The sequence below is a fragment of the Lytechinus pictus genome, chromosome 8 (assembly GCF_037042905.1).
Source record: "Lytechinus pictus isolate F3 Inbred chromosome 8, Lp3.0, whole genome shotgun sequence".
Taxonomy (NCBI): domain Eukaryota; kingdom Metazoa; phylum Echinodermata; class Echinoidea; order Temnopleuroida; family Toxopneustidae; genus Lytechinus; species Lytechinus pictus.
The window spans coordinates 20897728-20925663 of NC_087252.1; the positions used below are offsets into that span (position 1 = coordinate 20897728).

At 36.7% G+C, this 27936-nt stretch overlaps 1 protein-coding gene and 1 long non-coding RNA gene across 3 annotated transcripts in view; one reads left to right on the forward strand and one right to left on the reverse strand.

The window, feature by feature from the left end:
- The window catches only part of LOC129267037 (collagen alpha-1(I) chain-like), a 40836-nt gene extending 21347 nt beyond the window's left edge, over window positions 1-19489 (reverse strand). The window contains exons 1-2 of the mRNA XM_064104160.1: window positions 19354-19489; window positions 1687-1870 (exon numbers count right to left, since the gene is read on the reverse strand). Of these exons, the coding sequence (XP_063960230.1) occupies window positions 1687-1870; window positions 19354-19489 (320 nt within the window). The remainder of the gene's footprint in view (window positions 1-1686; window positions 1871-19353) is intronic.
- A 4467-nt stretch (window positions 19490-23956) lies between these two features.
- LOC135155101 (uncharacterized) lies at window positions 23957-27789 on the forward strand. 2 transcript variants are annotated; one of them, XR_010294453.1, is made up of 3 exons: window positions 23957-24110; window positions 24966-25001; window positions 25851-27789. It is a non-coding gene; the product is annotated as an uncharacterized LOC135155101 (long non-coding RNA). The 2 variants fall into 2 exon arrangements; XR_010294452.1 differs by having other exon boundaries at window positions 23957-25001.
- Window positions 27790-27936: the final 147 nt, after the last annotated feature.

Here is a 27936-nt window from a genome sequence, read left to right on the forward strand (position 1 = left end):
ATTTGATGAGTTTTCATAAATTTTACACCATAACTACGACTTCCAAATTGGCAAAATTATCTATAGAGAGAATATCGCTAGCTTACATGTACATGTATTTGCGAATTTTGAAATCGTAGATAAGGGTGTAAAATTTGTCATTAAAATACATCAAATCGTATTTTGAAACTAATGTATAATATGATATTAAACACATTTCAAACATATTTTTATGACTTTTATGTGTATTATTGTTTAAAAAAAAAGGAATTTAGGCAAACGTTAATAACTAATGAGAGATGAAGTTCATTGCTGACGTCACAATTTTTAACTAACCCCGCGAAAATGGCTCCCTCCATCCAGATACAGTACTTCGAACCTGAAGAATCCCATTTTTGAAGAGGTGGTGCTCCATACCAGGAAATCGGATTGGGGTATAATTGGATTCATTTTGATTATCCTGTATTTATCAATGATATAATGTGGTATAGGGTTATTTCAGACCGGAAATGGGATTGTGGTGCTGGTGTATATTCATTTTGATTTTCCTGTATTTATCAATGATATAATGTGGTATAGGGTAATTTAGTATCTATAGGGTTTCATTTCAGACCGGAAATGGGATTGTGGTGCTGGTGTACATTCATTTTGATTTTCCTGTATTTATCAATGATATTATGTGGTATAAACGATTAGGGGTTTTGTAAAGTGGGTTAATAAGCCATTCTTTTGATATTTTCATAATAACAATATCTGATATTAACAGCTACTGAAATCATGCAATATGAATGGCTGACTGGATTTTTCAGGAAACAATGCATTTGTAAAGTCTGTCTGAAACAGATCCTGGATTTATCTAGATCTACATGTACTATGACACATTGTATCTAGAACTGGTCGATATCTAATTTCAATATCAGTTGTATACCACTGGTCACCAAAATATTGCCTATTTATGAAAGACATATATCATCGACATCGAGTCTGAAAATTCATTACATAAACTGTATAAAGTTCATTATGTAAAATTCAGAGAGCAGGAAGAGGAAAAAGGCAAGCAAGGCTTTCATTTCATCGTTACTTGAGAGAGCACTTGGGTACCATCTTTATACTAAGTTCTGACTAGTTTAAAGCAATACAGAGCAGCAACAAATATTAATTAACTTTTACATAATCAACAATACTCTGGTCATACCATGTTTCCGCTATGTATCAATAAGATCATAAAACCATAATAATATTATCTATATTGACCAAGGGAAGCCAGTTCTGAAAACTGTTCTCCCAGCGGGCCCTGCTATTATTATTACCCCGGCTTTAGCTGGACTGCCTAGGCGCTCAAGCATTCAAGGAATTTCATCCTACCGGGTACCCATTCACCTCACCTGGGTTGAGTGCAGCACAATGTGGATAAATTCCTTGCTGAAGGAAATTATGCCATGGCTGGGATTCGACCCCACGACCCTGTTTCAATGTCAGAAGACAAATGCACTGTTCCCCAACGCTCCACATTGAATATTTGAATATTCACCATAATTGAATATTCAGTATTTTATATATCGCATAATTTCGATAATGTCAAAATATTGCCAAGCACTAAAGGTGACAATCACCCTTGATTTTCATAAATGCGTTCTCATAGTTTTTTGCAAGTTTTACTGGTTCAATCAAAGACAAAGAGTTAATAAGCAATAAAACTCCACTTACTCTTTGGGTTTCTCCCCGCAAGCACAGAGAGCTAGCACCGTCAGAAGACAGAGCGCTGATGCAAGAATAATGAAGACGGTTGCCGGCGGTGATAGATGACCGAATTCTGCGCCTTTTGATGAATCTGGTGAAGGAATAAATAAACAGGAGAAAAGGTTGTTTAATGAATAATTAAAGATGGATTCTGAGACAAAGAAAAGAAAAACATGGATTAATAATTTACATCTTTGGGAAGGGCCCCAGCTGCTCAATCCATATATCGGTATAACTCCTTCTTCATAGGCAACAATACAACTAGCAATGCAAACTTATTGTCAATTTAAAGTCAATTGCCCCTGTTTTGGCATACAATGATGTATCAAGTACATGTACATGTATTCCTGTATACCTAGCAAAAACTGTGTGTACATGTATCTGTGGAAATGAAAATTTTATTAAAGACAGAAAATATAATCTTCTTCCAAAATGTGAGTCATCTGTATGTTATTATTGTTGTTGTCATGTTTCTTTTGGGGTCCTCATTGTGTTGTTGGGGTTATGGAAATTAAAACTTTTAAAATGCTGTTTGAGATGCTTGTGAAAAAAATAAAACTAACTGCGGATTTTCAACTCCAAATATGACATTATATTTTCAACAACCGGTGCTCTCCCTTTACTATGAAAGGAAATTGAAAGCATATTTCTTGATGGAATAGAGTTGTAAAACTATAAAGGAGAATCACACGATACTTCGTCCCTTCTTTTATAGCTTGTCAATACACAACTGAAGTACTGAACACTGTGCCATTCATCATGTGTCACACTGTCAATGAGAACCGATACCAATTTCACTCTTTACTTGAATAGCATGGCCTAATAAATAATAAGGACATGAAAAGCAAACTATGAAATATTGACACACTGTTTTATTTGCTTTCTTAAATAACCAATTTGATTAATACCTAAACGGTTTCTCTTGTAAAGGTAGCTCTGTGTGAACAAAGGGAAATTCCCTCTTTCAACTTTGAGCTTTATAATACAGAATAAAAGTATTTCAGCAATCATGTTATTTTGGTGATATTTTTAGAATAGAATCCCTGCAAAAGTTAGAGCAATTTTGAAAATCATGTACATGTATGTACCTGATTATAACAAGTATTTACTTTTCAGCAGGGGCAGCCATGCTGGCCATGGGATATTTTCAATTGGATAAGAGTGGGAGGGAACGAGATGACCTAAAAATATGACGTCATATTTATTTTTCTTCTAAATTTAATAAAAGGGGTTTTTTGAGTAACAAAGCTTGACCTTTCATCATCTTTTTGCTCGTTTTTATCCTTTCTTCCTTTAAAAACTCTGACTAAGAATTCTAACTTATTTATGAAGTATATATATGTATTCAGAAAATACCCGGCTCTGATGGCACCTCATAATACCTTTTTTATTGTTCCACTGCAGTTTATTGAGCATTGAAATGATGACAACATGCATTCATGCTTTCCTTTGTTAAACTCATCATTTTAAGGCCTCTTTTGTTGCCTGGAAACAGCCTAAAATCTTGTTTCCCACACTTTACTTCCCATTTTGAACAAACAATAGCAGACATCAAACTTGAATAAATACGATAGGATGGGGGGGGGTCGGGTGTCCGGACACTTTAAAATTTTGAATCCTCCTTTTTTAGTCTATGGAATGTACAAAAAATATAAAGTCAATAGTTGTAATTTTTCATTTTTTTTCTCTATAATATTGCCAAGACTTTGCACTAAACATTGATGAAACTTTGCTTGCTAACTTTGTCAAATGGCTGTTTAAAATTGATTGTCCGGACACACAACATCTGGGTATACATATATGTGCATACTAGACTACTAGTGATGTGCATACATGTATTTAATAGTACTAGTATTTTTTCACAACACTGGCCTTCTTGGGAAATCCATGAGAAAAAAAAATGATAAAAAAGAGATGATATTGAATATTTTCTTTCAATTCGCAAACTGACATAGCTAACACAGTATACATGTACATGTATAGTGCATGTGTTCAGGAATGGGAAGGATAACATTCATACTAGAAATGCATATATGATGATGATTATGATGATGATGATGATGATGATGATGGCGATGATTATGATGAAGATGATGATGATGATGATAGGTTCTTGTATAGCACCAGTATCTGCCTCTGCTGGGCATTCATGGCACTTGCTCAAAACTAGGTAATGTCTCACAAATTTCAGTGACTTCAAACAGTGCTTAAAATCATCATTCAGTTCAAACACGTAAAGTTCTATAACAAATCAATAAATTTAATTGACTTTATATGACACCTAGATACATGTAGATCCTTGAGATTTGATTGGTTGTTTGATATCGTTCATTCAGCCCATTTGGCAATGACGTCATCAACCATACAATTTTCTATCCATTCATCGTGCAATTTCGGATCCATACGATTTTATCCACTGTACTCGCGCACCGAGACTGCAGCTCATGCACCATCAGTGCGCATGTTGGAACGACGTAACAATCAACAGACCAAACTCGAACTGCATGAGCATGTTTTGCATCGAAATTCATGAATTTCATATGAAAAAAAAAATTAGGTGTCATATAAACCAAATAATGAATGTATTTTCATTCGTGCAATGGACAGAATACTTCATTCGGTGAAAGATGAAAATGAATTATCCATTCAACTTGGCTACACCTCATTGAATGGATCATTTCATCTTTCACCTCATGAAGTATTCTGTCCATTGCACTCATAAACATTCATTATTTGTATAATGTACTTGATAACTCTTTTTTAAAATCTAATTGCAACTTTCATGTCTCTATACCCCCCCCCCCCTTCACAACTACATGTATACAGAAACTTTGCACTCTACATAGTGGTCCATCATAAATTGCAACCCCTTCAAAAAGTATAGTACGCACAAAGATTATTAAAGAGTGGCATCAAATGGATGCATCCAATGCTTTAAAAAAAATTATCATCAGGGTCGCAATGGTTGTAGCCAGTCGCACCACCAATTGTGAAAGGGGCTTTTTAATAAGGAAACCTTTAATTATTTGCATACACTATATGATTTTTTTTTTTATCACGCAAATGATTTGTATTACAATGTTCAGTTGGCCCTCCCTCCCTTTCAATTATTTATATTTCAATTTGATTATTGTCTATTGTAATGTTATAATGTTATCAATTTTTGTATCTATACTTCATAAGTGATTTTATGCTACTATGTCAATTGTATAATAATTGTAAATATGAGATTGAAAGTGGAAAATAAAAAAACAATTGAATTGAACTTTCCCTTTAAAGCAGATACAAACCAATAGCGCCATCTCGAGTCCCCAACTACTCATACCTGGACAGTTTCCTGACCCATAATGCTAGTGTAGTCTGGTAATATAGACCCACTTGAATGATAACATGCTAATTAACTACTCAATACATTTATACCGCAATAATTATGTTACCAAGTAGCGAAACAATTATTTTTCCTCTCAAAACATTTTATTTTCTTTTTACAAATACAATTATAGGTCAATTCATTCTCTGTAGTAGTAGTAGATATCTGAAAACGTATATTTTAAGACTATATATTTATAACGCACAGTCAATGAGAGACCACACACAGTTCACTCCCCCTTTAAAGGTCAAGTCCACCCCAGAAAATTGTTGATTTGAATCGATAGAGAAAAATCAAACAAACATAACGCTGCAAATTTCATTGATATCGGATGTAAAATAAGAAAGTTATGACATTTTAAAGATTCGCTTATTTTTCAGAAAACAGTTCAATGCGCAACTCAGCGATATGCAAATGAGAGAGTCAATGATGTCCATCACTCACTATTTCTTTTGTTTTTTATTGTTTGAATCATACAATATTTCAATTTTTACAGATTTGACAATAAGGACCAACTTAACTTAACCATAAACTGTTAAAATAATGGCAATTGCACATGTTCAGGGAGAAATAAAACTTTGTTTCACTTGACGAGGAGAAAATTTGAATATTTCATATTTCATATAATAAAATACAAAAGAAATAGTGAGTGGGTGACGTCATCAGTCTGCCAATTTGCACACCGACCAGGATGTGCATATAACTGTTTTGTGAAATTAAGCGAAACTTTAAAATGTCATAACTTTCTTATTTTACTTCCGATTTTGATGAAATTTTCAGTGTTTTGCTTGTTGGATTTTTCTCCCTCTTTTCAAATCAACTTTTTGTTGGGGTGGACTTGTCCTTTAATAAGCACCAAAGTTGAACTTGAAATCAGACAAGACAATGTGATACTGTATATTAATATGCAAACATGTACAGAGGGAAAAATTGTGTACATATTCATTATAATGCCTTGTTAACTCTACACCGGTGAATAAACAATAGGCTACTTTCTGGCCTACTTTGTGATAGTAATAATTAGTCATTCCAGGGTTTGTTTGCCTAGTCAAGGGGAATATTGACAGGAGGCAGGGCACTGTTTACACGCTACTCAACTTGGTCTGAATTTATGCAGGACTTCCCGAATAAAACCATGGACCAATTATCGACTGGACCTTATACTGTAAATAGGTAGTTTTGCAGGTTAGAAATTAGTTGACTGGCAATGGTTTTACACAGCTATTCCTTGATGCTTGAACTGTATTAACTCTATTGTAGTGCGTAATAAAACACATTTATGTTTCTAATAATTTGAAGCACTGCATATTATTGCCCTTGTAGCTGTAGCCCGGGGGGGCACTCAAATTATCTTTTGATGGGAATGTGCCTCACGAAATTCTGAAAGGAACAGAGTAAGGGGTAAAAGAACGGGGTCTTGGGAACTAAATATACATGTACATGTATACTGCGTGGTGTGAACAACAGGGTCCACAGAACAGGATCGCGACACTGTAGGTACGGTGCACCATTACGCTGTGAATGCGCTAGCCATGCATGGAACGGCTACTAGTTATGTGTAGGGAGTTGCGAAGCCGTACGTGCATCTCTCGCCTGCGGTGCTCGACAATTTTGGCAGGGCTGGGCAACTGAGATGTCTCGTAACAGGGGTCTTGCGAGCGGGGCTGGGCGGCTTATGAACTCAACTTTTCTCATTCTGAGAATCTAGATCACTGAAAATTGTGTCTGAAAAAGTTGGTTAACAAAGCGGCACGTCCCCGTACCACCAATATATGTGAGTGCCCCCCCCCCTCTTGTTTGTAGCTGCCAATAATTTGGATTGATTCCCCTAGCTCCAAAATCTATTCAGAGTTTGTAAAACTGATCCAGATCACATGATTGACATCTCAACAACTAGTGAGTGACTTTTCAGGACCATCTTCATTATATGTTTGGTGTTATACTCGTGAAAAAAAATTACCAAACACTATTAAACACCAATAGGTCAACACTGAACTTGAAATCACCCAATGTGAATCATGATCAAATCGTGCAGGCAGAACTTCCAATCCATGCCATGGGAATAATTGTAAGGAAATGTAATTTTCAATTTCAATTTCAGTTTCAATTTCAAGTGCATAGTGTGCTTAAAATGGAACTCACTCTTGGTACAATTTCCTTTTCTTATGCATGAAGCACTGAATTGAAATACGGTATTACAAATAGTTACCATACTACATGTAGGCCCATGCACGTTTAAATGTACAGCACATTTTGATAGATCTGATTATTTTTACTATCAAGACATATCCTGCTTTCCATGTAAAAGCATCCATTAAATAAATCTCAACAACACATTGTATTTTTTAAAGTAATAAAGACTCCAATTTAGGAGCGAAGAAATATCCTGAGTTTGTTTACATGTACATTCAAAAAATAAAAGTGTTTTTAAAAATAGAGGTCAGTCGACAGTTTTAAGTTTCCTCCAATTTTCTTGATGAAACAGGACATTTTTGTATCAAAACCAAAATAAATTCCGCCGCAACATAAAGTTGATTTTAAATGGTAAAACGTAAACTCAAGATTTAATCAAAATTGGATGAAAAATAAGAAAAGAAAGCACAAAATTTCACTGAATTTTCAAACAGTTTAATATTGAGCAACATAATTCATTCAATGCAGAAGAAAAAAGTGAGTGACAGGATCAACTCTCTGATATCACCGAGATGTGCATAACCTTGTGAAAAAAGCAAAATTTTGAAATGTCATCTCTTTCTCATTTTACAAACCTACACCCAATATAGACAATATTTTTCAGAATCATGCTTGTTTGATTTTTCTCTTTTTTCTCACATTCAAGTCAACTCTTTGTTGTACGTGTACATGTACAGAAGGTGGTTTCAAACCGCCGCGATCACAAGAATCCCCGTTAAATTACGAGAACATTTTTAGGCTAAAAAATACCCATTAATTATTCCTGCATTCACACCGCCCCCCCAAAAAACCCTTTGGGATAAATTCCTGAAGTTAGAAGCATGCGCAGTATGGTCTAATAAGCAGGCAAGGCGCGAGATTCAAAACCACTAGCCCAGCAGCCACCCACGGCGCCCGCGCCCAACGACACGCTGGGCTGTAAGTTCCCGTAAATTGCTAGCACATTGCCAAAATACCTGCGACCTTGGAAAAATCCCCGCGAAAGTTCTCGTAATTTCGCCAAGTACCTACTTTTTAGCGGGTATTTCGTTTCGGGGGAAATTATGCGTAGTTTGCTTTCACATTACCAAAATACCTGGTATTTTCTCTGATCGGGGTAAATTTCCCGATCAGAGAATACCTGGAACTGACAAACTTCGAGGCGGTCTGAAACCACCTTTTAACAGCTTTAATGTTGCAGATTTAGGCAGCAGGATGTAAAGAGTTGCCCATGAAAATATTTTGCCTGCTGTACTTTCTTATTGCAGGGCCTGTTGATAAAGTAGTCTTGAAGGGTCAAGTCCTCCCATGGATTTTTTTTATTTAAATCAATATAGAAAAATCAAACAAGCATAATGCTGAAAATTTCATCAAAATCAGATGTAAAATAAGAAAGTTAAAAAAATGACAATTTAAAGTTTTGCTTATTTTTCACAAAACAGATATGCACAACTCAGTGAAATGCAAAATGAGAGAGTCGATATTAATGTCCCTCACTATTTCTTAAAAATTGTTTTTTGTTTTAATCAATCAGATTTGACAATATGGACCAACATGACTGAGCCATAAAATGTTATAACAATGGCAATACCACATGTTCAGTGAGGAATAAAATTTGTTTCACAGGGCAACAATAAGAAAATTGGAATATTTCATATGATAACGTACAAAAGAAGTGAGTGATTGATGTCATCAGTCCCCTCATTCGCATACCATACCAACCAGGATGTGAATATAACTGTTTTGTGAAATTAAGCGAAACTTTAAAATGTTATAATTTTCTGATTTTAGCGATTTGGATGAAATTTTCAGTGTTATGCTTGTTGGATTTTACTCTTTTTATTCAAATCAACTTTTTGTTGGGGTGGACTTTTCCTTTAAACTTAACTTTTAAAACAATAATAATATATTTAAGAGTAACTTTTTATATTCATGCATACAAGTGTTAATGAGTTCACTTTAATAAAAAAAATAAAGTGGGTTTCAAAAGCAGTTTTAAAGTCGTCCAATGTGTAGCTTGTTTGAGTGAATTTTAAGTTTATAAAACTGAGGCGCTGGGGGCAGCATGAGTAAAATGAATGTTCATCATGTGTTTTTGTCAAGATTGGAGGAACAATCAACAATTCTTATGGTGTGAACTTGAACAAAGATGTCGTGTTTGCTTGTAAACACAGTTTTAAATCATAAAGTAAATAGTCTTTGATTGTAAAAGTACTACATTTACAGTATTGCTTTCTAAAAAGCAAAATATTAGAGATTCCATGAAATGGAAGTTGACCAATGATGGATGACAATGTCATGAAATAAGGTCATACATGTACTTTCCAGATTATCCAGAAGTGGTCACGCAACAACAATTTTGGTTGAAGTCGAGGTGGAAAATATATTTTCAGATTGAATCCAGCCAATTTGTAGGTCTAAATACATATGAAATTACCCAAGCTGAGAAGATGCGCATTTTTCATATTGTATATTTGCTTTTTGGGATGGTCTCTCTCTGTCTTTCTGTTTATATTTTCCAATATCCCTTCAAATTAGGAAGCAGCAATACACGACAGCTTGCGAGAGCCATGCCCTAATTGATCAAACAAAAAGTTCTGTTTCATTCATTTTGAGTCAATTTGACAAGAGTTTAATTTCGGCAGGATGAAATGGGCCCTTTCAAGGGCTTGGTTGATATGTGTAATACTGGAAAAATCTCTTCAGTTTGACAACTTGACATGGTGAACAGTCAATGTATCTGGGCCCCGTCTTTAGAGCTGCAATTGATCTGGGGCCCGTCTTACAAAGAGTTGTGATTGATCTGATCTATCGCAACTATGAAAGCCACCATCGTCAACATCTAAACTACACGTTTGTTCAAAATAATAGTACTAGAAATGATGTATATTCATACATTATCTGTTTTCTTGACAATTCAGTATGCTTCTTTTTGTTTTCAAAGGACATCAAACAAAATCTCCAAAAGAAAAAAATTATGACATTATTGGATTTCCATAGAGTTACGATCGATCTGATCAATTGTGACTCTTTGTAACTTTGTAACCACAACTATGGAAAGCCAGCAACATCTAAAATGCGATTTTTTGTTTTTTCACAATACTTTCTAGATATGATCATATATTCATTTCATACATTCTCTTGAAGAAACAGTGTGATTCTCTTTGTTTACTGAGGATATTGTGCAAATTTTCTGTAGAAAAAATTATGGTATGGATGGATTTCCAATACAGTTGAGATTGATTGGATCAATCGTAAACTCTTTGTAAGACGGGGCCCTGATGTACAGGTATTCAGGGGCTAGTCTGCAAGCACAGACTCAAATTGGACACTAGCCTTTAAACAAGGCCCTGTATCTGTTATGATATTTATGTATATCAAACACCTACCGGCTGAAAAAAAGACTACCGGTAATCGCGAAAGACCGGGTGAATGCAAGGATTGAGAGCCAAGTTGCTTAAAGTTGAATTAAGAAGACGATTCCAAATATTGAGATATTTACATTAATAGCAACCTTACAACCCCCAAAACACTAATAGGTGATTCGACCCCCCATTTTCTTTTTTCAAAATAGTGAATTTGAACGATTTATCCCTACCCATTTTCCCTGAGTTCGCTCCTGCAATGCCTACCGAGACGGGTGTTCTTTGAGTGTGACGTCACCGGGGGGTATTCGGTCCCGGTGAAGTAAACAAGGCAGTGCCGTTTTGTGTACTATGCACGTACTCCTTCATATATGGAATAACTGCAGTTGAAGTTGTATCTGCGAGCCATAGAACTTGCAAAGAGGAAATGATTAAAATATTTGTGGCCGCGCGTACTATTATTCCAAATATGTGAATTCCCTCAGAATGATACCATAGACCCTAAAGGAATAATTTCAAGGTGAATAATATGAAATTTGATCGAGATCTTCTCACCAGTCGATAACGTAGCAGACGTGTTATTATGACATATTTATCCGCGTGTGACGCGGCTCTTGCAAAAAAACACAGTTGGTTGCGGAATTGCTTTGTGCCGACCGGCCGCCCGCTCCGGCGCAGCTAGCTGTCGAGCTACCGTACCGTTCTTGTTGTCTTCAACCATAGAGATGTATACTAATTACTATATATCTTTCTGTCTTCAACTCACTTCCGAATTGCGTTTGTATGTGTGACGGTGACCCCTAGCGTAATTAAATATAGAAAACAACTCAGAAGGCCGAGAAAGAATACTATACGTTTGGTTCAAGATTGTTCTGTGGAATGAGCTATGAGTGGAAATGATCCAGAGGATATAAAAGTGGAGTCAAAGACAAAAGAAAAGAAGAAAAAACGCCAGGGGATCGCTGCACGGCCATGAACTAAGTCGACATACCTGACCATAACAGTACACTCAATGCCTGGGTGTTGTGTGTACTAGTATTATGCGTTCAGCGCGCGCTGAGCTAGCCGCCGGAATTACTTTCCAGCTACTCACTTGATTGAACATCGTGATAAAATAAATGAGAAATAGTGAAAATATCATTCAATAACTCACTGTTTGCTATCTTACATCATGATTGAAGAGTTCATGGTGGTTATTCATACTGTTTTTTATACAGGGAAAGTAAAGATTTGTACATATCAGTCCTATTTGTTTGATTTGAGTTGCTTTGAAAAAAAATTGTAAAATATCTTTCTCTCTCTGCATAGCATTTCTGTATGACATTCAGGCACCTCTTATACTAAATTCCCCCCGGTGACGTCACACTCCGAGTGACTTTTCTGTACACTCGTCTCTCGGGCTCTGACAGGTGGCTAATTTCATAGACTTTCAAAGCAAAATATCGAGAAGGCAGAGGATTATTGTGACATGCTATGTGTTTGAACAACTTATATATACTATATATTGTATGTAGAACCTATATTTATGGAAACTCACCCCCTTCTTAATTCAACTTTAATCTCGCGCTCACTCGGGTCTTGCCAACTCTCTTCGTCGGCTGCTAGTCTCTTCTCAGTCACTACTTGACAAGGAATATGTAGCCAAGTCTCGAGGCCTTGTCAAACGACTGGGTGGAGACAAGACTCTAAAGCCCTGTAACTGCGGCCACAGTACATTCTGAGTGAATCTACATGAATCATGTACATGTGTATGGTAGTCTCACTATCAGACTGCAAATGATGTGCACTATGCAACAACCAAAGGTCTGCGCCTCAAGAGTATCCAGGTGCAGCACCAGGGTATTTTATTATATTGGCAAGACGACCTACATGTATTATTCGGCGTGGAATACAGAAATAATTTTCTTTCCCACTTGGCATGAGATGTCACAATGGAAATCCATATTAGAGACTATGCCTACATGTATGACCTACATGTAAGTACATGTAGGACGACCTAAAGGCCAAAGGTGGCATTTTTTCTGAATTGTTTTTAAAGTATCTTCAACAATGCAAGAATACTGTACATAATGTACATGAAGAGAATGATATTTAGGATGTGTCCAGCAAATCAGGAGTTATCTTTTTTTTTTTCTTGCCAAGGTCAAAAAGTCCCACTACATGTACATGTATACAAACTGCTAAAAAAAGGGTACAATACATAGGGGAAACCAAGACCACACTCAAGAAACGATTCTACGGGCACAGATCCACCGTCAACACAGCAAAGCTGGACACTCCAGTTGGCCGCCATTTTAACCTCCCCAACCACTCCATCACTGACATGATGCTACAGGGCATCGAATCTTTAGGTACCCGTCCTGACTCAGTCCGTACTAGCAGGGAGAAGCTCTGGATGAGACGACTTCGCACCACCCAACCTCATGGCCTGAACATCCAAGAGGGGAACGACTGATTTTTCTTTCCTATCCACTTTCAATTTATATATACATATAATTTTTCCCCTCAGCTCTTTTGAATAGTTACATTATAGTTTCTTACTCTACTTTCCTCCCATATCTCATACAAGCTCAGCTCCAATTTTTCCTTCCTTATTCAGGCGATATAATAATTATTTTATATATATATATATATTTGTCTTTTCTCCACTCACCTCTTTTAGATTTACCACATTTGCTTATTTACATGTATACTATGGTTTCTTCATAATACACCCCCTCTCTTTTATATTTGCTTTTACCTTTTTAGGCAATTTGCTTCCTCTTTTTCACATATACAGGTTTTTTGGGGTTTTTTTCCTACTATATAGTCTTATGTTTTTTTCCCGTCACACCTAGCGGATTACAATATCAGTTACACCATATGTGTATTTATATATTTTTTCATATACATTTCTTTTTTTGGATATATTTATATACATATCACTTATAGATACATATTTACACTTACCTTCTTCTCTTAGTTTGTTTAATGCTTTATCATATATACTTATATGTCTTTTGCACATTATCAGTTGTTCCCCATTCTTTTTCTTTTTTCCCCCCACTCTTATGCACCAGTTTATTAAGCCTTTCTTTGTAACCTGTTTGACCCACCTCTCACTAATTCTCTTGTTTTTCATCCCATTATCACTGTTTTGTTCCAGATCCTGTTTGATGTTGGCTGCCTCATTATTTTAATCCCTCTTGGCTTGAGGTCTTTTACTGGCCTTACTTACACTAACTTCCCTTTGTGTCTGCCTACATGTACTCCTTTTCTTTCATCCCCTTCACTAACCTGATTGGTCTTCTCTACTCACTAATGCCCCTTTTGTCTCCTTGTTTCTAGTGTTGCTGTAGCTTGTTTGTGGTCTATATTATGGTTGTTCCACTTTAAATGTTTGTCATTTTGCCTCCGACGAAGATTCTGCTAGGATCGAAAGCTTAGGCCCCTTTTTGACTTACTAAACTGCTAAAAATTCAGAAATAGGTTGAAATTCACCATTAATCATATGTTCAATATAAATTATCAACATTTCTTGCAAATTTTTACAATTTTTCCCAGCCAGGGAAAAAAAATACACGGGGGCTGGGAGTGATCAAGCCCCCACTTAAAAGGGCACTGGAAACTATGAAACGAAGGGAGCCCTGCCTGGAATCCCCATTCATTGCAATGTTCCAATGATGCAGAATTAGGCATTAAAGCAGATACGAACCAATAGCGCCATCTCGAGTCCTCAACTACTCATACACGTGTACCTGGCAAGTTTCCTGACCCATAATGCTAGTATAGATATATGGACTGCTTTGAGAGGCATGGTTGTTTCTAGAGGTTCAAGGGGACCGCAACGCGACTATGCACGAGGGCTTTGCCCGAGGGCATGGTCTGGCCGATGCGGTACCCGCGAGCCGAATTGAAACAACCATGTCTCGAATATAAAAGCAGTCCATATATATTTTATGAACCGAATTATTAAACATTAGATCTAACGTTAGGGGCTGGTATCCGCAATCACCGCAGAAAGCAACATTTTGCATGCAATCAAATGGGGATCTCAGCCAAATTTTGCTATGCCCGTCGTTAAGGGGCGGGTCAGGGGGCAACGGGCAGAAATCTTGTTAACTATGCCCGTTGCCCTTGGTTACCACCTTAGTTTGTTGTTTTGAAGGCATGGTCGTTTACATGACCTCAGTTTTGACCAATCAGAGGAACGGATTATTCGACATTCTTAAAGAGAGGTTTATAATGTAGTCTATAGACCCACTTGAACTATTCAATACATTTATACTGCAATAATTATGTTACCAAGTAGCAAAACAATTACTTTTCCTTTCAAAACATTTTAGTTTCTCTATACAAATATAATTATAGGTCAATTAATTCTCTGTAAGTAGAGCACTGGAAACTATGAAACGAAGGGAGCCCTGGAATCCCCATTCATTGCAATGTTAAAGCTTATCCAATGTTGCATAATTAGGCATTGAAGCAGATACGAACCAATAGCGCCATCTCGAGTCCTCAACTACATGTACTCGTACATGTACCTGGCAAGTTTCCTGACCCATAATGCTAGTGTAGTCTAGTAATATACATGTAGACCCACTTGAATGATAACATGCTAAATAACTACTCAATACATTTATACCGCAATAATTATGTTACCAAGTAGCAAGCCAATTACTTTTCCTTTCAAAACATTTTAGTTTCTCTATACAAATACAATTATCCGGAGGTCAATTTATTCTCTGTAGTATTACAGTAGTAGATACATGTATATCTGAAAATGTATATTTTAAGACTATGTATTATAACACACAGTCAATGAGAGACCACACACAGTTCACTCTCCCTAAGTTGTGAAAAGTAGCCCCTGAAAAAAAAAATTTGCATGTTCCCGGTGCTCAGACAATCATCATTCTAGTACTTTAATACGTCAAATATTCTTTGAGCTGCCAACTTCACAGCCAGACTGGATCAATCCCAGTTAGAAACATCCTTATTTTCTTCTGGCAATAATCCGACAGGAAGAAGTTATCTAAATTTAACAGCAAACATCTCTGTCCATAGATCGTCACTGGACACATCAAATGGGATTTGGGGGGGAGGAGGAGGACACAATGACAGATTCGGCCTGGAATTCGTGCTTGGCATGAGATGTCACAATGGAAATCCATATTCTGGAACAGATTCGGATCAGCAATTAACGAGGCATGTCACTGTAGTCAGCAATGAAGACCCCAACGTTTTCATTATTAATAGGATATGCTCAATGTATTATCAACAATACCCTGTACAGGTGTAAGTAACTCTGGGTGTACACAGTACATGGACATTGAATGAATACAAGTGTATACTTTCCCCATTCTTGTAATTAGAGAACTGTAAATAGAAATCAGGCCTTTTTCTTTTTAATGATTTAAGATTTTAAGAACATCATCATTTCCATCATCATCATCATTGATCACCAACAAAATCAACATCATCACCATCATCCCCATCATCATCATCAGCAGCAGCATCATTAGGCCTAAAAAAATGTTGCCCTCATCTGACCCACCATATACCAGGGTAGCTACAGTTCTTTATCAGACCAAAAACATTTTACAATGTTTTTGTGAGAAAATTTCATATTTTAATAGACAGAGAATTTGCCAAAATTTGTATTAAATTGCATGCATTTTATATTAAATATGCATTTTGATTTTTATCGTTTGTAGTGCAGCAGTGAAGGTAGAGTGTATGTTTGTTTTGTTTTTTCTTTCTTTTAAACAGGGTGCTACATGTACATAAATTTTTAGAAGCGCTTGCCCGGTCGGGCAAGTTAATTTTTTTATAGTTTGAATATACTTGCCCAAAAATCTATTTTACCTCTTCAAAAGAAAGTTTTGCGGTTTTATAAACCTTTGACCTTTTTCTCTCTTTTGACATGAACTGATCTACCTTGTTATTGCATTTCTTTTTCCAAAGTGATTTTATCTTGCCTGCCATGACCAAAATATCATATCATATCAACCCTAATTCGGTCATTCTACTGTAATAATTTTGCTTTCTACAGTGTGAATTTTGCTTGCCCGATTCGGGCAAGTAGTTTTGGTCTTTACTTCAAAACACTTTCCCAACTCTAACTTTTACTTGCCCCGGGCAATCAGGCAAGTGCTTAAATGTAGCACCCTGCTTTTAAATCAACTAGGCGATAGGCGTGATCAAACTTTCTGATTTTGGGTTAGGGACATGTAGGGCAAAATTTTTTTTTTAATGCCTTGCAGTATTATTAATCATGCTTTGTCATTATTTCATATTCGTAATTAATTTTCATCATATTGTCATCAGCAGCAGCATCACCATTATCAAACATATCACCACTCAAGCCTAGGTGAAGGATAATCCCATTATAAATATCTTCATTTGAATAAAAATTTGTGGGAAAAGGTAAGACTCAAATCTGGGCATAAATACAATCATATCTGGTGATACCTACATGTAGAATGCTGAACACACTACAGTCAGTACATGCAGGGGCGGATCCAGGATTTTTCGAAAGGGGTGCACATTTTCCCCGGAAAAAAATTTGACAAACAAAAAAAAAAAACTTCACTTTCAAAAGGGGGGCACACTTCTGTTTTAAAGGCATTTTTACATTACACATTTTAATTGTGCCTCTCAAAAGGGGGGGGGCATGGGCCGACTGTGCAACCACCCCCCCCCCCTGGATCTGCCATTATAGCAACCAATTTCCTTGGAGGAAACCAAATGTTGCCAAAGTGCTAAACTAAGGAAGTCCAGAAACATGTCGGCCTACATGTACATGTACACTGTAGGTCTCCTTCCTATTAAGTTTGTTCCTACTTTAGCCTCCTCCTCAACATAAAATGATCATATCCATGTACAATGTATGAAGGGGAGATTCTAGAGTGGGGTACTTGAGGCCCTGGGGTAAATAAGGCCCCCATATAATAGGTTTTTAGCTCACTACTTGAGTTTACCAGTCAATGGGATTGCTGTTTGTGTGGTATTTGAGACAATTCTTTAGCACAGATCTTGACTGAGCATAAACAATGTTTCATACTATCCTTTCCTAATGCACATTGCCAGGAGCAAAAACCTAGCAGCACCTCAAAATCAAAATTTTGGAAGTAGCATCACCATTTTAGAGAGGCGAGTCCTGTACCCACCCAGTAATGTGTATCAACTTTAATCTCTTTATAATTTACTTTTTGTCAGGCATTGTACATTGTACATGCCAGTACCGTACTGCATTCATGCTTCAATAAGATTGAGGCACTAGGGGCAAGTAACCAAGTAGGGGATAAAAAATTTGAGTTCTTACATGTATACATGTAAGGACTGGGGATCATAATGCCTGTCATTCCATTGTCAGTCGATCCTGATTATGAAGGTGACTTATATACATGTAACTACAATGTACATTGTTGAAAGACTTCCCCCCCCCCCCCCCTCACCCCTTTTCATTTTCTGGATCTGAGATCAGGGACCCATTTTCATAAACAGACCGCAGGAATCCCAACGCTAATGACACATGAACAGGTCAGATTCATCCAAATCCTTATGTAGCTGAATGTACTACCTACATGTATTTGTGATTCACAACATTTATAATATAGGTACATGTAGGAGGATTTTCTATAAGAATTCAACAATGTTGATGTATCTTCAAGTCAAATTAAATATTATTGCACCATACCAAGGCTCCACACTAACTTTTTTTCTTGGTGGCCCAATTACAATTGGCATGATTGGTCCACCAAAATCATCATTTTCATATAATTGGTGGCCCTAAAACAAAAAAATATTACAATTTATTAAAACTTTGGTAGCCCAACCGGGCCACCAAGTGTGGGCTTTTACAGAATTTTGATGGCCCGGGCCGAGGCTCATTTTCGTTGCACCGGGCCACCGAGCCACTGCTAATGTCGAGCCCTGAGTCCATACACTGTCATTAAATTTCATTGTGTATACTACCATCCTTGCTTGCCATCTGAAGTTCACAATAGCTTACTCCTACTATCCCTCTTTTTTCTCCACAAAATCCATACCTCCTGCTCTACGTCTCTTGAAATAACCTAAAACGGATCTGTGATTACATACATTTACATTCTATCTGGACTCCAGCCCAGGAATCTCCAAAGAAGTGGAGGGATCAGTTAAGAGAGAGAGGTAAAGGTAATTTCAGTTCTGAAACGATCCCTCAAATCTGAATTTTCTTATGATTTTTCTACCCTAATTCATGTAATTGATTGCCCCGAGCTGCGACCTGCACATTTACCCATACATGCACATGCAAGCAATATCCCGCAAGCAATAGTTGACATGTTTTAATCCTCGGGTAAAGGTAAATTTAAGATAAACAATCATCATCAAGAATTTCTTGCAATCAACCTCAAGTCAATCAGTCAATCATGTCATTGACATTGTCAATTGATTGAGTGTGATTAAAATTTACATTTTTATTTTACTAATGTTAGAAAACAACACATATAATACGTATATGAAATCTTCTAAAAGTTCTAGGCTCAGGCCTCAGCTCAGCCTGCCTGTTTATTGTACAATGACATACCAATTTCACTCAGCATTCAGATTCCAAACTAGATATAGTTAAAACTGAAACCAGCACTGCACTGTTTAAAGCTAGCTGAGCTGAGCAGCAGTGCAGAGCACAACATGTTTTCCCCATCCCTTGCCCCCGCTACTGACGGGCGCAAGACTGCGCAGCATGCGGTGAACTCTTACCAGCTAAATCTCGGTGTTGCTGATGTTGATTTTGGTGGTCCGAACTCAGAAGAGATCTCGCTAAAGAACCCGTCGCAGAAGCGATCACGGTCACCAAAACTGCTACGCAGTTCATTTCCTTCAAAATCACAGTCATGACTTCGATACCATTGAAAATAAATGATCCATTTAGAAAAATTCCAATCAAATTCACTGCATTTCCAACCCGGAAATATCCGTAATTTATCTCTCTCGCTCCATGTTGTTTACCCAACGAGACAGACTTGACTGGAAGACGTCCGTGCGATTTCCAGTTACAACCTAATTCCAAGAGTTTATCTGTGCGTACGCACGGAAATGCCTATTTTGATAACATGACTCATCGGTCTTGCAACCAACACGAGTGCAGCTTTGCGGAACGTAGGTTGTAGATGAAAAGGTAAAATGAGGTCACTTCATCACATCCCACCCTTCCCCCCCCCCTCCCCTTCCCCCCCCCCCTCGTTATGCTGAGCATGTTTGGGTGTTTTTTTTTTTCCATACAAATCGGAAGATGACAATATATTGCCTTTTTAAAACAATCCCAAAGAGTAAACCAAAATTCCAATAAATAAACAAAATCGAAAGATGGCCAAAAGCAACAAAAAAGAGTATGCCTATACAAGGGGCTCGTTCCATAAATACTTGCTAGAATAACAAATGTACAGTTTCTGTCGCAAGTTAACTGTCAGCCAATCAAATTTCAGCTTTAAACTGTTATTGTAAATTTGTTATTATTTATGAAACGCCAGCAATTAATCAGCCTAATTTCATAAATTAAGAGGGGCTTCATAACAGGGGCCGCGGAAACAGGGGGGGGGGCTTGGTGGGCTTCAGTCCCCCCCCCCCCCCCCAACTTTCAAAACCGTTCCGCGTACGGCCCTTGCATATATTACTAGTCATGCTATATAGTAGTACAAAATTGATCAAATAAAATCGGTACCAGCTTTGCGCCCTGTGATAATTAAACAGTTCAAATGATAAAAAGAACATGATGGATGGATGGATGTGTGGATGGATGGATGGATGGATGGGTGGGTGGGTGGGTGGATGGATGGATGGATTGATAAATTGATTGATCGATCGATCGATCGATCGATCGATTGATTGATTGATTGATTGATTGATTGATTGATTGATTGATTGATTGATTGATTGATTGATTGATTGATTGATTGATTGATTGATTGATTGATTGATTGATTGATTGATTGATTGATTGAATGAGTTTATTTGGCAAGTCGTCAAAGTATATTTACATCCAGTAAAAACAGTTGGTTATTATTCATAAAACAAAAACCTATAATGGCGGTTGACTTGTGCTGGAACATTGATTCCTCTGGCCATGACTGTACACATGCAGCAGGGCCAGAGAGACAGTTGCCCCAGGAACAGGGGCGGATCCGGGTTTTTCAAAATCGGGGAGGGCACATTTTTCCGAGGAAAATTTGACAAGCAAAAGAGTTAATTAAAAAAGGGTTTTAACCAAAAATTTAGGATATTTCATCCCCGAAAAAAATTAACAACCCCAAAAAAGGGTCTTCACTTTAAAAAAGGGGGGGCACACTTCTGTTTTAACTGTATTTTTAAATTAAAAATTTTAATTCTGCTTCTCAAAAGGGGATGAGGACGTGCCCCCCCCCCCCCCCCTCCCCCTGGATCCGCCAGTGCCCAGGAAAATCAAGTTCTATAATTGGACGACGTACCATGGATGGACCAAATCAAAATCTATAAAATAGATAATCTTAAAAAAAATGGTCGGATATAAATATATTCCCCATATTCTTAAATGTTTTGGTAAAGTCTGTAACGTACCTCTCCGTCGGGCGGGCCCAAGTTTTTTGAGACAGCAAAAACAAGTAAAATTAATAACCATCACGCCAAAATAAGGCACTTCTGCACACAAAAAAATTGAGTGATAAAAATGGGGTCTTCCAAACGGGCACAGCTAGCACACCACATGCAGGGTATATTAATTGCATGTGTGCAAACTTAGGTCACAGTCGGTAAAACTGTATGATTATAATGCAAGATATGAAGGAGCAATGGGAACAGGGAGGAGCACAAAGTGACCACCCCCCCCCCCGGGTCCCCGCATCCTCGTGATTAAGGTAGGAAAATTGGATCCAAGACCAGGGGAGGAAAGAGGGAAGCAAAAATGAAGAGGATAAAAAAATATTAGGCTATAATTCTAGTAGCAAATCGTACCCCTGTAATTCAATGTCGAGAACAATATAAATAAATAATCATCACTGAACATTTCATCAAAATCCATAATTCCACAATACAGTACCGGTAATAGTCGTTATGCATAGGCGGATCCAGGGGGCCCCCACCCCCCCCCCCTTATTGGTGGAGAAAAGAAAAGAAAAAAGGGGAAAGAAAGAAAGAAAGAACACGAAATGGAAAGACAGGAGAAAATAAGAAGAGGAAAAATAAAAGGAGGAAGACGAGTAAATAAAGTGAGGCGAGGGAAAGGATTGGAAAATAAAACAAAATATTTCATGCCACTATAAAATAAAATTATAATCAATTGTTTAGTTATGTACCTATCCTGTTCATTAGTAGAAAATGTCAGAATGTCACAAAATTTCAGCTCGCGCTTCGCGCTTGCATTATTTGATTGTTGAAATATGTATCCTCTTCATGGGTAACTGCAAAGAGCCCTTACATATCCCTTTTAGATCAGGCAAGAACATAATAAAGTTTGGTTGCAAAATAGGGGTTGGATCCACTTTATTCTCCCATGATATTGCAATATTCTTATGAGAAACTAAATTGTCATGATGGTGCATATGTACTACCTGCCATGTGAACATAAAATTGGGTACACAAGAAATTTACCTGTCTTCTTTTCTTTCCTTAAAAAAATTACCATTGTCGATTTAACCCCTTTTGCAAGCAACTGACATGCCTGGATCCAATCCCTTCTGAATTAAAAAAAAAAAGATTTTTCTTTTTTTTAGTCACGTACGTTTTAATGGGAATTTCAAATTTTCTTTGGTATCATCAGAGCGACTAAAAATATATAGGTTTGAGAAAAAAAAACAATAAAATATTATGAAAAATGGATCTAATCCCTTTTGACAAATGCAGGCTCTTCAGGAGTTTGTTTGCAAAAGGGGTTAGATCCATTCCAATAAAATCATTTATTTTTTCATTCTCCCATATTGCAATATTCTTATGCGAAACTAAATTTTGATGATACCCTACCACGTGAACATATAATTGGGTATATCTACCTGTCTTCGGTTTTTTTTTTGTTATATTGTTTCCCAAAAATTTCCTTCCTTTGTGGATCTAACCCCGTTTGCAAACAAACTGAAATGGATCTGACCCGCGGCCCTTTTGAAAAAAAAGTGATTTTTCTTTGTCGTTTTTGTTCACTTTTTAATGGGAAATTCAAATTTTCTTTGGTATCATCTTATAAAGATACTAAAAGTCTATACATTTAAAAAAAAATGATGAAAAATTAATCTAATCCCTTTTGCAATTGAGCTCTTCGTATATTAACAATTCAAACAGTTGAGCTGATGATCATGCAAATCTGTATGCGAGAGAGCGAGCGCGAGCAATTTTTTTTGATTGATTGATTGCATTTATTCTTTTTTATTCAAAAATTCAACAAAAGTTACAATGAAAGGCAAAACACAACAATATAATATACAGAAATGAAAAAAGGGAACCCACTCACTGGAAAGCAAAGCTTGAAGTTGTTAGTATGGGTTCCCTGCAAGTTAATTAAAGTATATCTTTGATCAATGAAATTCAAATCGTAAATTACAAAGGTTTGCAGAATGAAAAAGAATACTAGTGGGGTCAAGCTTTCCAGTGGTTGGAAGACTGAATGGTGTCCCAAACCGTGTTTCTTTGAAAATAATATATATAAAACACACACAAAAACAAAACAACAATAAAACAAACAAACAAACAAAAACTTGATTGTGTCCGAAGTGTTTACGCCCTCTACCTTTGATGATCAATATTTATTTTGGAGTATCGACAGCTGTCTGCGATCCCGACCGAACAATTCTGCGACTTTAATTTCAACTTTATGATGGATCAGCCCGCAGATGTAGCTTGTCCGGTGGAAGATGTTCAAGGAGACGGAAGATGGAAGAGTTTGGTAATTAAAATCAAACATTCATGTTTGATTTTAACTGAAATTTCAATCTGAAATAATTACGAGGACCCCAAAATGGGCTTGTTCCAGCACACAGAAGGAACCATTCCCATTTACCAGCGCGCGTAATTCTTATGCACATATCGAACGGCTGTTTCACGATTCTGTGATACAGTGGTTCGAATTGCATTGTCCACCAGGAGCTGTTTTTCCTGGTATGGTATATTGGTTATGACTTATGTGAGTTTAGTTCACTGTATGAGCTGTTTTCAGCAGACTGAGTGGATTGTGAGTGGGAAATGGTGAATCAAAGACCAAAATAATGTTTGGACTTTGGTAGGCACGGCCGTAGTCACTAGATGGCGCTGTCGCGGAAGTGCTCAAAATTTGTACGCAAGCTTCGTTCGCATGTCAATCATTGCAATCGCATAGCGATGCGATATCGTCAAAATTAAGCCCCTGTTAGCGCGGATGTATATGATATTTTCTCTTTGTGATTGTCCTCCCGTGCGATGAAAAATATGTCATCGTATTGCACAGGACTTTCGCGAGCTACCGATACAATTTTCGTGCCCCAAATTCCATAAATCTTCCGAAAATAAACATGAAAGTGTCGGTAAGTCGAAAATGTCTTGAGTTGCTTTCAATTCTTACCTTATTTAGTTGTATTTCTTGTAAAATGGGTCTCGAAGGGTTCCGGATTTTCCGTTGATTGTGAAACTTGAGTTGATTTCCTTTCTGTGTATTGCAGTGAAATTGCAGCGCGGGGAATCGCAAGGGCTGGGGAAGCCCTTCTCAGTGAGGTTTGCAAGCTGAGCTGCCCTTGAATTTGGTCGAATTTCGAGCCATTTTAATCGCGCGCGGGATGATTAATTTACATCATAATAGAGATTAAGATTACGTCACGTACGTGCGTACCTGTGATACACACAGAAATGAAATTGAACTTGAATCACACGGAATCACAGTCAAGAAATGCTTTGTTTTCTTCGTTTGCTGAATGATTTCCTGAATTTAAAATCATGAATAAACACCAGAGTAATGACATGAATAAGATAATCATGGTCATATTTGAGAAATAACTAAATATTTTCTGAAAACGAGTGAAGATGATGGGGCAGTGATGTGCATGCACTGGAAAATGAACATTCACTGTCAGTGTCAGTGCCGTGGTGTCAGTGTTTTACTGCCAATACTGGCTTTACTTTTGCACTGGTTTTTCTTTTGCCAACTAGATTTAAAACTCATTTATTGATATGTTTATTGCAATTTTTGAATAAATGGCAATACAAAGTGGGAAAAAAAAGGATAAATGAAGATAAAAATGATTTTGACTAAAAACTTGTCATGCCATCACCCCCCCCCCCTAAAAAAATACCCACTATCTTGAATGACTCAGGTAATTTAATTTGTATTGAAAAAAATAAACAATTGTATTTATGCATTTTATATTTCTGATTCTTTCTGCCAGAATACCAGATGCCATCATGAATAACCTCACCACCAGGTTGAACTCCTATTCCTAAACATCTTGATGATGACTATCTCCCGAGATATATCTTGCCTTCTTCATTTCTTGAGATTTGAAGTTTTAAGTTCAAGTCAGAGCGACCTAAGGCCCTACTACCAAGAAGAATCCAGATTTACATAAAAACAAATCCCACGAAAGATACAAACTGATTTTACTATTAATGTGTAGTGTGTGTGTGAGACACTGTGTTTGTGTTTATTTTGATGAGGATCTCCTGTCTCTTTTTATTATTTCATTGACTGAATGAATGATCAATACCTAAAAGTGAGAACTGATTTTGAGGAGAGTAGATAAGTGTATGGTTTTGAGTGAATTTGAGTAACTTTTGTTTTTATTACCGGTATTTTTTTCATCATTATTATTATTTTGCCTTTTATTACATATTTTCAGTTTATTTAACATTAAGTTTAAGTAACCAAACTTGATCAAAGTGTTCAATTTTTGGGATAGAATTTTGTAATTTCATTTATCAGGTAATAAAACTGAGTTTGGTAAATCTAAAAAAGGACACTAAAAATATGAACACTTGGAGATGCTCACTAAGATGAGGAAAAAACATGAAAGGAACTGGAACTTAAGTGGATGTTATAGCATGCCTTTCGAAGATCTCCAAGCACCTGGAATCATAGGCGGTGGAAGTGGGGGGGGGGGACGTATCCCCCGAAATTTTAGGTGGGGAGGGGACGACCCCCCCCCCCTCAATTTTTTGTTGATAACCTTTTTTTTTTCTTTTTTTTTTTGGCTTGTCAATTTTCACTTTTGTTTCCTGTGTCCCCCCCCCCTAAGATTTTTGGTCACTATTTTTTTTTTTTTTTGGTCAAAAAGTTTTGGCGGTTCCCCCCTAAAATTTTTGGCTTCCGCCGCCAATGCCAGGAATGATGATGTTCAACTGAGAGTCGCTGAAGTGGAACTTGTTGCAGAGAATGATTATTCCAGGACAAGTTAGATGATATTACCCAGCCCATACATCACAACAATGGAAGGGAGACAATATACCCCTGTACTACGTGAAGTATCATATTATCTTCAGGTTGGTTTGGAAAGTAATAATAGTCCTCTAGTCAATAATAACGTCTGTCCAACATAATGGTACTATCGAGCGATTTGGGGGTTCAATCACAAACAGCAAAAGTTTAGTAAATTGACACTAGTAAGATAATTAAACAAATATAATACAGCCAAACTGTCTGACCCCTTACTTGACTACTGACTTAACTACTTATTAAAAAATGACAAGTGATGCTTAGGCCCTTTGTAACCATTGTATTGGGCAGACTTTGAAGCAGATGACTAGAATTCATACTTTCATGAAGATGAAGGAAGATCAAAAGAATTATTACAATTTAGCAAATATGAAATTAGAACACTGTCATGGTTATAAAAAATAATGAATTTCTATCAAGTAAAATGACAATACAATGTAAGAAATAATTGCAATCAAGTAATTTCATTTGCAAAAGATATTTTCTATAATTTAATAACCAAATTTCTCAAGATAATATTCTTCTGCACAGAAGTGTATGACACGCTCAGTGTAAATCATGCTGTTTATAAATCTCTAGGAAACCTTTTTTTTCAAAATGAAAATACATGTAAACTTAATAAAAACCAGGGGTGGATCCAGGATTTATCCTGGGGGGGGGGGCACATTTTCATAATGAAAATTTGTCAAGCAAAAAAAGGGCCTTGCTTTCCGGGGGGGGGGGCATACTTTGGTGAAAATGGCATATTTTCATTACAAATCCCGACTGAGGCTCTCTAAGGGGGGGGGGGGGGGTGAGCCAGATGTGCCCTCCCCCAGATCCACCAGTGATAAAAATCAACATTTGTGAAAGATGGCATACGTACCTTACACTGAATTGGTAAATTCAATGCATATGTCTACAAAATGAAACTGACATGTTTGAATAAATTGCTTATTTTTGTTTCTAGAAAGAATTCATTAATAACAGCTTAGAGTTATTGAGAAAACATCAGGCAAACATAACATTCTGATATGCAATAACTAAATCTGTTTTAAATATGCTTTGTTTATGTCAAAGGCTTTATCGAAATAAATTATGCTATAATTTATAAATTACTGCATTTTGGAGCCCATTAAAATTCAAAATGAATCATATAGGGCAGTGCCACACCTTATTCACTAAAATAAAGGAGGGGTGCAGCTGAAAAATCTCATCAGCAGGGGCAATAATTTTCACCGCCATTTCAATAGTACTATTAGATATCCTGAAAACACATAATTAAAATAAAATTAACTTTCTCTCAGGAAGTGCCCCTGTATACTATTACAGCCCTTGACCAGTATATTCTCTCAAGAGGTTCAATAATTCCTTCTCTTCCCTTAATTGTAGAGTCCGTTCGGGTGCGAATGTGTCTGAAAAAAATGATAAGCCAAAAAAAAAAGATCATTAGTAAAAATTGTAGAGTGAACAGAACATATCATTAAAAAAAAATGACAAGCAAAAACAAAGATTGATCTGGCATTGGAAAATAAAAGGAAATTAATGAACACCACACCGCCCCCCCCCCCCGCTTCAACATTTTTTGTTGTTTGCTTCTCCTGCTTACAACTTTATAACTTTACCTGATACACCATATATGGACCTTTCAAAACTTTTGGCTCCATTATCATGACTTTGCCACTGTTCAAGTATTATTTATTTGAAACCAATGCTAAGACTATAAGGTGAAATGAAATTATATAAAGAAAAAAAAAAAATTCACAAAGTATAAAATCATAATGATGTAGGTCATGTTGAAATTAGACCCTGGACTGGACTCAAAATTAGATCAAGTGTAGTGTAGACCAAATGTAAATTACACAAAGTGTAGACCAAATGGCAATTAAAAAAAATTTATAGACCAAATGGTCAAGCCCATTTGGTATAATTTATATATAAGTAAAAAA